Genomic DNA, 17,289 nt, shown 5'->3' on the forward strand with positions numbered 1-17,289 from the left:
GGCCAATTTCAAGGCGATTAGAAAAGGAAGCGATGAGAAGATAAGTTTATTTTCTATTTAAACATAAAAACAACATTATTTTAATAACAACTAAAGGTGACATAGATACTTTATTATGGTATAGTATTTAAATGTATGCCTGAGAAACACATAATATTGCCCCTTTAAAGGGGGCAGTATTATGCATTTTCCAGGAGCATAGTTCAATTCYACAAMAATCAAGTAACTGTTGCCTTCATCTGTTATGAAAATTAAATTTGACTTTGCATCATAGCCTATCTAAATGCCTTGAAATTAGGGGTGCTCTGTGGGGGAGGAGCTTTGTGTAGATAGGTGGTGCTTTGTACCAGCAAGTGTTTAGGCAGCTTCAAATGGCTACCACTGGAGAGTCAAGCATTTCTCAAACATCCATGAGTCAGGAACTAGGGAATGACATTATTACATGATAAAAAGCTCAAAAAAGTCAATTTTGCATAATACCCCACTCTAAAGCTAAACATTTTACAGGCAGCTCCTTTTTGGGGTTGATGGGGTTGATGAAGTGGCTCAAAAACCCATCTGATTTCTGTTTTGTTGATGTGTAGTTATAAAAATGTTTGCCACATTCTCTAGTTTTCAAGTTGCTATGCTTATTTAAATGTGTTTTATCCTTCTTGTTTTTAAACGGAGCGATATGAGTGTAGCTGGGGGCAGTGAGCTCTGTCACTCCAAGCCGAGGTCTCTGGTGTTGCACACTCAGCGATTGCTCCAGAGTTAACTAGAGAGGCTCCGCCGTCTCTCACTTTTCCTTCGTCCTTGAAGAGACGAGAAGCTGTCAGGGTTCTCATAAAAACCCTGAACGATTGTGTCCGTGCGATCTCCCCATCTTTTCCTACCCCCTTTCCCTTCTTCTCCTTCCAAAACCTGGCCATCTGTCTAATTGTTCACCTCCATAGCTTTAATGCTTTTTACATGCTCCCCCCCTCTTCTTTCCAGGCAATAAACTTTATTTTCTTCGCAAGACTTCAATCTGTAGGGGGAGGGGAGGCGGGCGGGGAGGCAGGCTGCTCACCTTCTTCCTGCTGGATTTGCTCCAGTGGCCTCCCTCTAGCCTCCCTCTGGTCTCCTGTTTCTCTCCCTCTCCCTTCGCCTTTTTCTCCACRTCTCTGGAGAAGTGGATATGTGTTTGTCAAGCTGACACCTGCCCTCATCTTCTCTGCTGGCCTTGCACACATGGAGAGCTATCCTATTGAGGAGGCCTCCCTGACCTTGTTTAAAACTACCTAAACTGAACTTTGCAACTTCCCACCCCCACACACATATAGACAATATTATGAAGTTTTCTCTTTTCCTCTTAACTTTTTATAAGCATTCAGGGACTAAATATTATTATTATTATTTTGAATAAAGCAATTTTAACTTGTGAATATGTGGACCGTGTGAAAGTGACTAGAAGTATAAATGCATATTGCACATATAAGTCATTAAATTAGACAGTTGTCTCCTCTCACCTGTGATTACTGCTGTGTGCAGATCATATAAGCAGGTACCCTATAATCATATCTATAATAGTCATAATGAGCCCTTTAATGTTCTGTAATAGCATCCGTATAATGGTATAGAGTGGCATCAAGAGAATAATTCAGGCATAGATAATGGTGTGATAGCATGGTTTTACCCTTGAGTCACAACATTGAATTTGTTGTGTGTGCGCATGTGTTTTTGTGCGCGCGCCTGTGTGCATGCGTGTAGAAATACACCCCCAGGGCAGTTAAGGTGTCTGTAAAAATGCCTGAAGAATCACATTTCCGTCGAGAGGTGCTCTTAACCCTTTGTTGTTTCCGTTGCGCTCCCTGCTCGGCGGTACGTCCTTGCTGTGGGTGTCTTACACTTAGCTTTTGCGGAGCCACATGCGCGCCGAGGAAACGCGTTCACCRCGTGACGCCCATGTTCAGGAGATCCTTTCGGTGGGGAAGAAGCTGAACGCTCTTCTGGGTGTTATGTGGGCTGACAGCATTCCTTAGGGTATAGCGAGCAGGACAAAGGAGAGAGTAGAACCCAGAGAGCGATTCATGAGGAATGCTTCCTGGGTTCAGCGTGCGCCRTCTCACTTCATGCTGCACGCTCTTGTGCTAACATATGCCAAGGTCCCTCGTGAGCTCCTGTGTAACGGGGAGATTGAACCAAGCTTGTTTGTTAAAGGGGGCTGATAAARATGAAACGAGGTGAGAAAGAGGAAAGAAAATGGCTGCGAGTTGATGCTCTTGACAAACATGGTTATRTACCATTATTAAAGAGATATACCCCTGTAGGCCTGCGCGTGTCTCTTCTGAGGCCTTTGGCCTGCAGCAGAATGCTACAGTGGCATGAAGAGGATGATGAATATTTAGCTTGTCTCCTCCAGTGTGTAAATGCAGCTATGCATTCATTTCTTAAGTCATTTATCTTTTTCTTCTCCTCCCCTATCCCCACCCTGTCTCCCAACATATGGTGTAAGATGAGCCACACGCACACACAAATGCACACTGAGAGCACGCATGCACGACATATAGACTTCTATAGAGCCTTTGTAGTCCTTTCAGAAACAATGTAATTTGCACTGCAGTCGCTGCTTGTTTCAGTTCGTTGTAGAGAAAAAAGAGGCTGCAGAGGAGGTGAAGGTGTTCTGTTCCATTCCACATTCTGTTACATCAAATTAAAAATTGCTTTTTCCTACTCGCATCAAGTATTTTTTTGTAGAACTTTACCTGACGTGCTTSTTTAGATGGATGCTTGTTTTCAAGATTGGATTTTGCTCTTAATGTTTATATTTAAATCCAAACCTGCAATAAAAAAACTTTTACTTTTTTGTTAAGTTTTTGCTTAGATGGCTTTTCCCCCCTATAATGGTCTGATTTAACAGATTAAAGTATAAGCTATGAAAAACAGTTTGAAGACACAAACCTGCTGTTTTGTTGTGTGAAAGGGTCATTAAGAGTCATCAGACAGACTTGATTTTAACAAAGAAGGGTTAAATTTAGAAAATCACATTTTTTTTTTGTTTGTGTCGATACATGTAGATAATTTCCAACTATGCAGATACAAATTTATTTTCATCCCCCCCTCTTCTGTAGTGGAATAAACATATTGTACTTTTCTGTCATTGTGATGAACCAAAATAAAACTACTTGTTTAGAAAAAAAATACATTAAAACATGAATATGGTATTGATATGCTGATAAATTTGCCTTCCTTTGTCTGTGTTGTTTAGCAGATTAAAATAATGAAATATTTGACCTTTTAAAAGCCATAGTTTAAAGTTAAAGGACAAAACGTATGACAAAATTGCTCGACACGATCTGTTTGTAATCTTCTGTGGGATGGTCATTGTGTTGTGTTTTCTGTCTCAACAGCACAAAGCGAGAGTAGAGGCCATGATGTGCAACCTGGCTTCTCTCCGGAGTGTTCGGGAGTTTGCGGAGTCTTTCAAGGCCAAAAAACTGTGAGTGTGAATCTAAATCTGACGTTTTTAAAGTTTTCTGTTTAACCTTTGTAAGATTTACAAAACTTTTATCAGTCTACATTTACGTTTTTTTTTCATGAGATTAATCATTTCTTGCATACATGGCATTTATTAGTCATTTTTTGGCTTTTTATTTTTCTTTCTTACAGAAAATAATTAAAGACACTAATTTTTTGGTATCAAAAAGTGTCTCTTTTTAAAGAGTAGTTTCTGTATTTATCACTGTTATCATGCCATAATTGAGGGCTAGCTGAAACACTAGTGATGAACACCATATGGATCAGGCCTCAGGAGTGAGTGTGTGTATTTTCATCACATTTGCTTGACATTGCTCAAACACTTTCTATCATTTATTTTGTTGTGGTCAGCTTTTACAGGATGCGTCTTGCGTTCGGCGGTCGGTCGTCCCGTTGCTATTTTGGGGTCATGAACACTGTCATCCGCCCGCAGGTCTCAATGCAGCGACGTGTATGTGTGTGTGTTTGTGTGTTSGTGTCAAGGGAGCCCTTTGGGGAGAGGCAGGGCAGCCATCGCCCGTGGCAGCCCTGGGGCAGGGTATGGCCATCCAGGGCACACGTCTTGGGTCACAGCCAAACTCYGTGGTGGCTCCCTTTGCTCCGTTTCTTAAAGTTTTCCTTCAGCTCTTCCTCGAATCCTTTAACTCTTCTGTTCCTATAATTGCTCTCCTACATTTTTAAATTTTGCTAATTGTTTATCTGCAGTTGCTCTGTCTTTCTCTCATGTTGTCTCCATCTGTGTCGTTCTCTCTTTACCTCAGTATTTTGGCAAGGTTGTATTTCTTCATTAGCCGTGCTGTTTGGGGGGGAGTGGGGGGACTCCCAGGGGACGTCAGAGTACATTAATTCTCATCAGAAGGCGAACAGAGCAGAGTGGAGGCTGGGAGCTCTGAGCTGTGAATGGCACTGGGCAGCTGTCTGAGTCTACCACCACTCTATTACTGCACGTATGTCTTCAGGCATAACACACACACACACACACACACACACACACGTGCGTGCATACACACACACACACAACAAGCACATGTATGTGCATACGTCCACAGCCGTGTTCAGACACCTCTGTGTGCACAGATGCACACACACACACGTTTGTAAACACGCACACAATAATGCTCCTGCAGCGTGTCATTGACAGGTGAAATGTAATCAGAGTCTTTTTCTTTTCGTTCTCTCGTTTCTCACTCTCTTGCTTTTAAGTGCTTTAGTCAGTGGCTTTCACGCTGCTTTGTGTTCCATTGACCCCGATTCTGCTTTAATTGCCTGTCCTTTGAAATGAAATTACCTGGATATTGATATTGTTGAATGCAGTGCGATTTCATTGGGACGTAATTGATGGAGGACGCAGCTGACAGAAAGCCCTAATACAATTTCTACTGAACGGTCCGTAATTAACACGTGCAATTTGTTCTCACCGTTGATCTTTTTTTTTCTCCTCTTCCTGCATTTATTCTGCTCTCATTTAAAACAGAATAATTGTGTAAATAAAGTTACCCTTTGTTTTATGGTCACTTTCTGAGCAATATTTTAAAACTTTACCATCATTTACTTGTGGTTCATAGGTTTAAATATGGGTCAGAATGAGTGGAGTTCACATATTCACACTGGATGTGTGTTTCCAGTTTCCCTCTTTCCAATAAAGTGCTGTGTTAATGACCACCAGTCTGAGCCCTGCTCACACAGGCAATCTCTTCCTGCTGGCCTACATTATCATAGAGGTCAGGGGTCACACCCACGGGGGTTATTTAAAGTAAATATATAAAYGGATGTCTCCCTGTTTGGTAGTTAACACCCTCGTTTGACCAGCGCTGAGATTGCACAGTGCTCACAGTTTTGTGCGAGGCCTTAATGTGGAGAGAGGGACTCGGGTATGCAGCAATAGGCCTATTAAAGACATTCATTAGACCTACGCTTATGAGAGAGGGACTAACTGGTGGGCAGTTGAATTAACAGGCCTTTTACATTACAAGCAGACTCACCAGAGGCCCGTCTGAGTAGTGTGGGGGAAATTCTCTGCTAGTCAGAGAAAAGTTGCGAGGTTTTTCATCATAAATTTGTGATTTACTTTGAGTGACGTACCGGATTTGCCCCTCTGTCGTGACAGAAAAAGGTCACAGCGTTTAATTCCTAAGAGGGGTTACTGGAATAAAGATTAGTTTAGAGTAAAAGCTTTAGTGAAAGGTTAAAAACTCGGGTCAGGAGTTCATTCCTTGGTGTTATTGCAAAGCCCCCAGTGAGCACGTTGAGGACTGAGCCAAGAGTTTTTCCTTGTGTAGCACAATGATGCTGTACTTCACAGTCTATTAGAAAACAGAACTTTGGTCCAGAAACAACTGAGGTACGTTGCTGTCTTTTAATCAAAGAGGAATTTTGCAGAAGAGTGGGAAATAACAGCATCTTTTAACTTTTCTATATTGTTTTATCAGTTTGGATGTGTTTTCCCCTCAAAACCATTAAGTTCAACTTCTTCAACTTCTTGTATTTTGGATGAAAATTTAAATACCCCTATGCTAGTGTGTTGATTTATATGCTGAGGTTGGCATTCTTTAAGTTGACTCACGCCTAGGTTTGTGCTCTTTAATGAACCTAGTGTGTTCAGAGGCCTGAAGGTGATCGTACAGTACAGTACTATGTAATAGCATGGGATGGCTCATTATAGAAAGGCATAACAATTCACACATTAATTTTCCAGCATCCAGTTTTTAATTAATCCAGTAGGCAGTCTTAAACACAGGGTACACAAATTGCCTTCGGCCTCATAATTAATTCTAATGGAAGAAATTAAAAATTGGTGGGGTGTGTTTGGATTGTTCGCCTGTGTTACTGTGCTTTGGAGCTCATTGGAGCGTCACTGTCACCGACAAGGATCTCTCACTCCCTTGACCAATCCTGTAGTCTCCTTTCCCGTGCCACGTGAAAAGGTAGAGCTACTCTTTCARTCAGTGAAAATCCAATGCACGTGAAGACCTATTAAACCAAATTTTATAGGCCTCGAAGTCAAAGGCTTGTGAGCACATTTTCCTTGATTTGTTTGGATTCCTCTGGTGGTGGATTTGGTTACTCAGTGCCTACACAGTACCATCACCCGTTACTTCCACCACTGGTGTGTTTAAATGATTTGCGATTGCTTTTCATTGAGTTGCTGCTCTTGGATCCTTGCCAGCTGTATTTAGTATCTGTGGTACTTGGGTACCAAAGGGAGTTTTAATATAAACCTCAGTATCATATCAAGATTATTGATGCTCTGTCTCTGTTGACCTCAAGCATCTATCTTTCCATTTTCACTTCATATATTTTACTTCCGTTTCTACATCCTATTAAGTATCATTATTTCCACTATATAATTATTAATTTTGCTGTATTTTCATGTTCTCTCTTACTGTAGACCTCTGCACATTCTGGTTTGTAACGCAGCCGTGTGCACTCAGCCCTGGACCCTGACCGAAGACGGCCTGGAGTCCACCTTCCAGGTCTGCCACCTTGGTCACTTCCTCCTTGTGCAGAGCCTGCAGGACGTCCTGCGTCGTTCAGCTCCTGCTCGGGTTGTGGTTGTGTCCTCGGAGTCCCACAGGTAAGTCCAAGTAACTACAGAGTGAATACAGAATCGTTTATTGTCATTCACACAACATCAAGATGAAGTGCAGAATGAAATGTGCAGTTTAGAACATCCGTCCGGAGAAACACACACACAGGACAAACATGGGGGAACGAATGTCCAGGGTCTTTCGCAGCGTAGTGCGCTACCTTTGCAGTTTAGAATACACACACATAGGAGGGATGAGTTAACAAAAAGAGCTTTGATCCTGTGTTTTATACAGAAAAACACACAAGCATACGCTCAAAAAAACTACTCTGCCGACAGTGCAGACAGCTAAGGAGGGGAGGGGGTGGGGGGTCAAAACATATGGGATGAGGAGGGATACAGGGAGCCGGTGATGTACAGGGCAGACTTCGTGCCGGAACCAGTCAGAGGCCTCCAGAGTCCAAACCAGTTATTATCAGTCAGAGCACAGGTCACCAGAGTTCGGTTCTCTGTTCCATCCAATGCTGCCTTCAGATTGATCCCAAACACAGATAGAATGGGTAGGGGAGGGTGGGGGAGTCGAAGCTTTCTTCTCACGTGTCATTCCAAGGAGGTTTTTATCAGCCTGTGACCAAAGTCGCTGCTTTGGAATCTAATGATATACATAATTGTTTTAGGGCAAGCAGCCTTTCTTCACTGTCTTAAGTCTTAACTGCGCCTCTGTATTGCAAAAATACCAATGTTCCAGATCTGTTTACTACCTCGCCTCTCCTGTATCAAACTTCACCCAGGTGACATCTCACTCCTCACGGTGGGCACACTGCTGGGCTGTGATCCTTGTCAGCACCACAACCAGTCTGCGACTTAAATCTCCCATCATTTGAGTCTGTGCGTTTGCAGTACGGGAAATCCCATCCAAGGTCCCAGACAGCTTTTCACAGGCCCGGACTGCTGTCAGGATTGTTTCCATTTTCCGATAAATCAGGATTCCTCCACAGCCGATCAGCAGAAATCCGATTATCATAAATCTGAATATAAACAAATCTTCGATGTCTTCAATGGAAACAGGGGCCAGGCAGATCAGGTTCCACCCCCAGCTCCTCCTGGTCACATGCTCGGCAGCCACGGTTCCACTGAGATAGCTGCGCTCCCCTCGCTCCAATTTCAGAGTGGAAAAAAATAGTGTTGATTGCATTCAGAGACCAGTTGACCAGATCCATAGTTGTTTTGTTGTCGAATGATAGGTAGCAGAAAGGCTTGATCCAGCAGCAAAGCAGGGAAAAAGGGAGGTTCGGGAAAGAGAGCAAAAAGCATCCAACTCCTCTGAAGGCCAAGCAGAAAAAAATGCTTTATTTTGCATCATTGGGCCTCATGCAAGAACATGTTCRTATTCTTATCCTAAATTTCTCTTACTTTTGTTCGTACGAAGGGTTCGTACGAACATGTCACGTCAGATTCAACAAACTCTTCTTTCTTCAGGAAAAGGGTGTAAATGAGCTGAGTAAATTCCACCTTTCGTATCCAGCTGCTCGTGCACGCAAGAGGAGATTAGCATAATTACCACCCCAAAAACACCATATAAGGCAATGTTTCCTGCCTCAGATACAAGTGTCCATTCATGAAAAATGACAGCGAAAACTAAAAAGAAAAACTTTGCGAGTTCAGAGATTAAAGTCCATCTGTCAGAGATCCAGAAAAGAAAGTCTGTCATTTTTAGCAGGTAAGCTGTGGAATAAAATGAGCTGCTAAAAGTATAAACAACTGTGTTAAATCATTTTCATTTATTCAGAAGACACACCGTTGCGCGGTCGCTGGTGGTCTCAGATGCGGGTTTGAATAAAGCATTTTAAAATGTTTTCAAAATATTTCTGCCACTTTGGAGAAAACCCAGGTCTTGCTAGAGGGATTATATATCCCCTCTGGCCTGGGAACGTCTCGGTGTCCCCCAGGACGAGCTGGAAGGTGTCGCTGGGGAGAGCGGGGTCTCTCTCCTGCTGCCCCCAGGACCCGATCCTGGATAAGCGGCAGAAAACGGACGGACAATTTATATTGTTAGTCTAAATTATTACATTTAAAATTATAACTCTAATTCAAGCAGAATAGCCTATTGTCAACATAATTATGGAGTGTAATTTATTTTCAACTTAAAATATCTTCAAACTAACGAAATATAAAGTTATTAGTGAAGAAAATTCGTCTGAATAACAGCAGACTGACTACTCGTAAAATATACGACAGTCGTAAATGGTCGTATAACCCTAAATTTGGATTATTTTGTCCTCTAATTGTACATACAGTAAAACACTGTACACAGGCTACATAATGGAAAACAAACATTTCTGAATCTAAAAAGCTTCAGTTCCCATTCTCTTCCACAGTTCGGCTCTTCTAACATCACACTGTTAGAGTTTAAAAAGTATATTTTTAAACCACCCTGTCTGGTCTCCAGCTCTTCTACTTGCTGTTAAAAGTGCCAGACTGGTTAGTTTTAAGGACAGAATTGACAGATAAGACTTACTGGGTATTGTCAAACATGACAGCCTCACTCACTGAAACTCATTTCCTTCAACACGCTGTCACTACAAATCAAACGTATCATCAGCATGATGGATGGACTTATCAGCTAAAATTTACTTTGATCAAGTATCTGCTGCTTTCGGTCTGACCCCCTGACTCAGCCTCTCTTTCCTTCCCCCCCATTGTTCTTTGAATCTGTCTTTTTTATTTTTTTGTTAAGCAACTCCACTCTACAGGCTTGTGTTTTTCATACTGTATGGCATGATGTCCTGCAGTGATCTTTGAGCTCAAAGCCCTGAGCCATGTGTTTCAGTCAGTCTCTGTCTGTGTGCAGCATTGATTCTGGCTTCAGTCAGTCAGACGGCCGAGCAGTGATTGATTGGAGCTCTGGAGAGTGACCTGGGAATGAGGGAGCATACACAGAGTCATTCTAGCAAATCAAGCTGCACCATTATTACAGGATCCCTCATTCGAGCCATGATAAAATACCATACATGAAAGATTAGGAGAGGCGTTTGGACACTCGGATTTATTTTGCAAGCTGTAAAAATAAAAGTGTTTGTGTGTGTTGGAAAAACGTACTGTTAACCTTTAATTGATTGAAGACTTCCTTAAAACAATTTCTGGTAGGTTTAAGTGCTACTGGAAAAAGTAAAATCTAAAGAAATTGTACATATTGCTTCACTCTTCACCTCTTTCTGCCATCCTAACACATATCCTTACCTTCCCTCCTCACTCTACAATCAGCCGTGGCTTTAACTCCTTCAAAGGGAGCTTATGAGAGTTAGTTACTCTCGAACACAGACTAGTAGAGGAAAAAAGAGGAATTTTAGACAATATCTCATATTGCATCTCCCGTTCTGTCTCCCTCATTCCAGACTTATATTGCATCTTCTGAAGTTGCTCTGTTTTTTATTTTTTGTTTGTGTTTTTTACAGTTTCTACCGATTTCCCGTTCATTCACTTAGCTTTCCCTCACAGCCAGTGTGTGACCCCTGACCTAGCAGCATATTGTATTCCCTAAGCTCCTTGTCATCTGGTAAATCATTGACCTGTGAGGGACAGGAATGGGTAAGGTGGACATTCACGTAATGGTTAGAACATGTTATCAGTTTTCACCACAGGGGCTTACTGTGGAATTGACTAAAAACCAGTTTGCTTTAGTCTGTACTGCTTCGAATTTGGTCAAACAAAGATGGATAATAGCCGAGATGAAATTACCTCTAATAGATCCAAGCTGCAGCACTGGCAGTGTACTTTTATGTGCACTGTAAAATGATTGCCACCAAAATATCTATTACACTGAGTGCAAAGTCTCGTTTAAATCTAACTAGAAACAAGTTGAAGATATTGTGAAAGCAAATCATCGGTGGGCGGGGTGGGATTGCTCAGGCAATTGATTTATCAACCTCTACTTCCTAAAGTAGTWATGAAGTTGCAGCACATGAAATGAAAAGCCTGCAGATGTTGTAATTTAGCCAAGCAAGGATGTTGCGGAAGGCGACAGTAAACAAGAGGCAGCGAGCTTGTAAAATCACAACAAGGAAACCAGGTGACGTTTTGATTGGTTGTTTTCTAATGACTGGATTAATATGTAGAATGTGTTGCGCTGGTTTGGAGCTCCTCTCTCTCTCTCTCTTGAGCACACACAGTGCGTTTTTTGTGTCCACGTGTTGTGATGTGGGTGCCACTGCATAATAACACGAGTAGTGTAATGTTTAAGGGGCCTTGTCAAACATCTGGAGTTTAACAGCTCTGTCGCAGGCAATTAAAGAACATCATGTCACGTCTTAGATTTGTATGCAGCCGGTACCACACATCTGCTGTCAGAAAGCCTTCACAGAGAGGCTGGAACCAGAATCTAGACTCACGCGCCTCGATGTGAACTCCCTTTCAGGTTCACAGACCTGCTAGACTCGTGTGGAAAGGTGGACTTGGCCCTGTTGTCCCCCGCAAAGAAGGAGTACTGGTCCATGCTGGCGTACAACCGCGCCAAACTCTGCAACGTCCTCTTCAGCAACGAGCTCCACCGCCGCCTTTCACCTCATGGCGTGACCTCCAACGCAGTGCATCCTGGGAACATGATCTACACGTCCATTCACCGGAGCTGGTGGCTGATGACCTTCCTCTTCACGCTGGCCAGACCTTTCACCAAGTCTCTGGTAAGAAAGCGAGCTTCGATTAAAAAAAAAGTGTTGAGTCACCATGTGTCTGATGTACAGCAGCTCGACCGAAGGCCCGCAGAATCCACCACAGTGTCGTCTTTTGTTGACTTTGATGTGAGCCTTACCGAGCCTGTATTTGTTTTGGCACATTCTTGGTAGCAAGAACAGGAACAGGATGAAGAGGGGGGCCGATCTACAGCATCCTCAGGGGGATACTCTTCTTTCTTAGATAGAGGGATTCTGTGGTTTGTTTCCCTCTTCCTCCTGTGACTGTTTATTTAACTCAGAAGGACAGTTCTTTTCCCACAGACACAGCAGATCCAGTGGATCCTGACTCCTGATTGCAGTAAATGCATAGCAGAATTGATGCTCTCTTACCACATAAATGACATTTCTCTGTGAGAAATGTTTCAATGCCATGCGACAACCTGAAGAACCCAAATGCTTTCCAATATGTCATTCTCAACCTTGTTTTCAAAGACTTGTCTGAAAGCATAGAGACATCAAACACTATGTCCTAGGATGCTGTTTTTTGAGACACTAAAAGAAAAGACGCTGGTTGCCATGCCATGAGAGACTTGCTTTTTCCCCCCTTCTTTTTTTATGACATTACAACTTTAATTTAGAAGTAGCTGTAAAACTAGATCCCCTCAGAAAATTGACACTTCACCGGGATGGTTGTTGGAGTAACTGGACCTCTGCGCTTCGGGGAGTTTTGTGTTTTTTGGGTCAAGAGCTCCTGGTAGAGTCATTATCTGCTGAAGGAAGGAGCTGCAACTGTTACAGGAGATACAGTTATATACTGAAGCGTTGTCTCCACAATGAAACTACAGCACAAGGGCTTTTACTTTTTTTYATTTTTTTAACTTTGCAGGAGTTGCCCAAAGAGATTAGAGTTTTCCAGTTTTTGTGGAGATTTTTGAAAAATCCCCACAAAGCAGCTCTGTTAAGAAGAAAAACCTTCCCCATCCTAAACTAAGCCTGCATGATACGAGGAAAGTCACTGATGTGTAACGCAGTTGTGCAATACTGCAGGGATGGTGTGATTTCTGATAAACACAAGYAATGAAGTAAAATAAGTAAATACAAACGTTGACCAGCCCATACCTTTTGAATAACGTACAATGTCATCAAAAAAAAAAAAAAAAGAATTTTGAGCAATTTTTTAACCGAATAGGCTCAATGATTGCACGCTTCGTGTGAATCCATGACGTATTGCTGAACATTATAAAAGAAACTTCCGTTAGATTGTTAGAAACAAGGTTATGATTGAACATTCTGTAATATTCCATCATCTAATCTGTACTYTTACCAACCATCGATACTTCTAATGTTAGTACTCATTAAAGTTCTGCATGAAATGTGTGGGACAGTTTTTATAACAATGTATAAAGCTTATCAAACTTTGGATTCATAGTTTCAAATGAGCTATTTTGGCTAGAAATGCTATAATCATTGAATTGAAAGTTTTTTTTTTTTATCTCATCTATGTATTTGCATGTATTCCTATCAACTAGACCTATCAAAGCCAGATCCAGCTACATGATTAATGTCCGTGTGCAGTGTGCTCTCTTAAGTTTTTTCAGTGGATAGCAACACTCTACCCTTTAGGCTTCATAGCCTTCTGATATATCCTTTAGTTTGACAATTACATCTTTCCATTAGCTGTTCTTCATACTTTATCAGTTTGGTGTTTGCACTGAAGTGAAAACGTGATGTGTTGAAAGGCAGCGCGGTGGAGTTTTAGTGAAGCGTTGTTCTGATCCATCATGTTTGACAGACGCAAGGCCTCGGGCYGTCATTTGTCTTTCTGCCTTTTGACATTGGATGAGAGATGAGGGGAACCGCTCCTCRGCGCAAAATGCCACGCTGATCATTTCTTTGACTATATTTTGCCACAAAATCTTTACTTCTTTAACTCAACATTTTTCTGTTTCCTATTTCAGACATGGTCTTTGTGAATTTTTGAGTCCAAACTTTGCTCACTGTATCACATGATTTTGTCGACGCGACTCCTGTGTTCTTTGTGTTTGTCTAAGAAAAGGGCAGGTAACATTTGGAAATTGTGCACACAGATGCAATTAACAAAGCTCCTTCTCCTACCGAGTGTGGCAGTGGCTTTTCTACGTCTCGTTAATTAAATGTAGCGTAGATGTTAGTAAATATTAAAGGACAAAAGTAGAGCTAGTAATTAAATTCGGGTGTGCTGACACAGCAACTAGCTAAAAATTCATGTCTGATCGAGGCCACACACAGACTCGCACACAGATACACTGGCACACCCTTGAGCTGAACATTTGCTCTTATTTAAATCTGGGGTTGATAAGGCCCCTGAAAGTGTATCCTCTTTAAAATCCCACTCCTCGCTGCTTCTGCCCCCACATTAAGGGCTTAATAAAACAGTGATATTATTTCAGTTATTGGTTGCAGGGATATGAAGATGGTATCGCTTTAATTGCTTGCGTATGCTTGCGGGATCCGTGGAGATTGTTCTGGGATGCAAACATAAGCAGAATGTCGACTCCAAAAAACAATCACAAAGCCCCCATGTGTGTTCTTGCGCAAATAACCAGCCTCTCATTTAAAACACAAGGTTTGATTTATAGGAGCACAGGTAGAGTGATATATAAATATATACACACAATTCCTCTGCACAGAAAGACACACATGAAGATAAAAGCCCACAAATTCACAATGTTGAGATAACGAAAATACCTAGAGCAGTTCTAAATCTTTGATTTGATGTAGCCACGTTATCCAGAGAGGAGCTTTTATAAATTTTGTGCTAATATTTGATTTATCATTTTACATTTACCTCTCAGATTTATTTATTTTTGGGCTTTTAACTTTGTGCAAATAAGATAAACACTTTCGTATCCCCTAAAATTTGGGGTTATTTGYGTTCTGGTGTCTTCAAATAAAAGAAACTTCTCTGTTCACAAGCAGCACAGCCCACTCTTCTGCAGATGTAAAGAACTGATTTCATTTTGCTGAGTTGAAAAAGACATCTATAGAGCCATGACATCTTTAATCATCTAAACTATCTCTCACTAACATCATGTTCTCCTCCCCGTGCCTTGATCTGCTTATCGCAGATCGTACAACCAGGCCTCTAACTCTTGTTTTTATTCAGTGTGTTTAAAGTGGGAGTTTTCCTTGTGTTCTTTGGTGTAACTATCAGTATTCAAGGATCTCTGGCCCGCAGTTGTGTGTGTGTGAGAGAATGAGAGGAAAGTCTAAAAGAATAATTAAAAAAGTTAGCTTTGCATTTTTTTTAGTGGCAATTTAAAGTATGTTTGTTGCAAGATTTCAACAGATTCATTGGATCTCAAAGTCTCTTCGATCACAAATGTTGCATGCACTTTGAACCAAAAGTCTGGACTCACATTTAAACAGGCAYATAATAATTTTAAGTGACTGTTGCAGTTATTAGTTGAGCTATAACCTTTGTGAAGTTGTCGCTGTGCTGCTGTGCTGGATCGCTGACCCTGTGACATTTTGTTGACTGACTGATTGCTCCCTCAAGATCAGTGTACCCTCAGGCTCCAAACAGCTGGCCTCAGCCTGCACTCATCAAATGTATACTTTAACTATAGGCACAGATAATGCTGAGCAGCATGAGGATCTGTGTGGGCAGTGGCTTTAGTAGCTCATCATATTCTGTAATGGATGGAGCGAGGGGAGGTGTCGCAGGCACACACCTAAGAGGTCCGGTGCGACACCAAAGATCCCCCCGAGGYCTGGTTTCATCAGCTTTCCACCGCCTTGTCCCGTGCTTCCTAGTGTTTTAGTGTGATTATTTCACCCAGGATCCTGCCTCGGGCACCCAGCCACCTTTTTACATATGCACGGGCTGAACTTTTGACCAGGCACCAGCAGACAGGACTGCCTTGGAGAAACGGTGGTTCAGGCTGGAGATGTAGGACTTCCTCCTCTGAGCGTTTCTCGCTGTGATCAGGAGCTCAGTCCTGCACCTCAGGGGTTAAAACCTGGAGACCGCTCCCGTGAGTGAGACATCAGCATTACCATACTGTATGACAGACGTACAGTGAAGCACAGCAACCACTGTTGCTCTGCTATCAGTTTCTCTCCTGCAGACAGACATAAGGTCGGATGCTCCATCTTACCCAGACGCAAAAGCCCTGCCTCACACCTTTGCTCCCTGTGTGTGTGTGTGTGCTGTTCAGCCATGTGGAAACAAAAAGGAGCAGAGGTCCCATTCTCCCCACCAGCCCTCCTCTTTTCCTCTTTGGGGTTAGATGAGCTGCCAGGGCGATGTAATAGAGTCCTTTTAGATGATTAGGAGCTACACAGGAGGGGGTCAGCCATAGCCTGACTGCAAACACGGCTGCAGCTTTTCTCTTCTGCGGTGGAGACAGATTATTACATATTACGCCGATTGAGAAAACTTGCAGATTTTTTCCCGTTAGCGGTATGTGTTTCAGATCACTTTTTGAGAAGCCAGAAGATATTAATGAGACGTTGCTACCAGACGTTTCCTGCTGTGCTGCTCCGCAATGTACAGAGAAGGCGGAGAGACAGAGGGACGTAAGGAGAGAGAGCTGTGTTTGTAAGAGGATGGATAAAAGCACACAATCCTATTTGGCTGTATTGACATGTGTGTTTCTGCCCAATCCTGTTACTGGGATTATTGTCTACAGAGATACCATTTCATTAAGAAAACGCACATGCTCAAACACGCGCACTCAGAGAGAGCCACAAGCATACACACAAACACACAGAGTCGGTGTACAAAGATGGCCTGAGGCCTGGTTATATGGTCCATTGCACAGGGAAACTGTGTAAATGGTTTATTGTGGATGAGTTGATGTGATGGAAAGCGTGTCTGGATCAATAAAGAACCAATCAAACGCTGACAGTCTGATACTGTATGCAGTCAGTCATCCATCCCTTGTGCCTGCGTACAGTTATACAACATGAGTGTGAAGGAGGCTGGAGCAATATCCCCGCCGAGAACGGATGACGTCGAAGAGGAAAGCAAGTCATTTTTCAGCAAACTTTTTGAAGTTCCTATTTTAAGTAGGTGCTTGTTCCTGAAAAATGATGTTCTCCGTCTTTACATAAACAGCGTGCGTGTGCCCGTCTACGACACATCATTCTGTCACGATAGACGTGTGATTTAAAGCTTCGGCTCCACCAGCTCCAAACACCTCAGGGAAGCCATTAGGATGTCTCCCCAGCCGAGGTTTGTCTGAGACTGGATTGAGTCTGAGTTGGGGCGAGGCTAAATTACCCCAGAGCCACAGGTCAGAGCCAACAGGATCCTCATTGCCAAGGTGCTCCCTCTCCAATAGAAGGGATCAGAACAGGCCAAAGAGCCAGAAAGTGACCTGGCCAAAGAGACATCCTTACCCACTTACCCCTCACTGTTTCCCATCACCTCCTCCTTCCCTTTTACCTTTTCAGCTCCTGAGCTTTACTCCCAGAACCCTCAGAGGGAAGAAAAACGCAGCCCATCACCCCTATGTCACCCGTCCACCAGCACTGCTTTCTTACATTAACCCTCACAACTACACACACACACACACACACACACACACACACACACACACACACACACAC

General features: G+C 42.6%; 1 protein-coding gene across 1 annotated transcript in view; it reads left to right on the forward strand.

Annotated features, from left to right (window-relative positions):
* wwox (WW domain containing oxidoreductase) overlaps positions 1 to 17,289 on the forward strand; it is a 135,439-nt gene that overhangs the window by 36,124 nt on the left and 82,026 nt on the right. Inside the window, exons 4-6 of the mRNA XM_014012304.1 lie at positions 3,372 to 3,460; positions 6,887 to 7,072; positions 11,439 to 11,703. Of these exons, the coding sequence (XP_013867758.1) occupies positions 3,372 to 3,460; positions 6,887 to 7,072; positions 11,439 to 11,703 (540 nt within the window). The remainder of the gene's footprint in view (positions 1 to 3,371; positions 3,461 to 6,886; positions 7,073 to 11,438; positions 11,704 to 17,289) is intronic.

Source organism: Austrofundulus limnaeus, unplaced genomic scaffold (assembly GCF_001266775.1).
Source record: "Austrofundulus limnaeus strain Quisiro unplaced genomic scaffold, Austrofundulus_limnaeus-1.0 Scaffold90, whole genome shotgun sequence".
In the NCBI taxonomy this organism is placed as follows: Eukaryota; Metazoa; Chordata; class Actinopteri; order Cyprinodontiformes; family Rivulidae; genus Austrofundulus; species Austrofundulus limnaeus.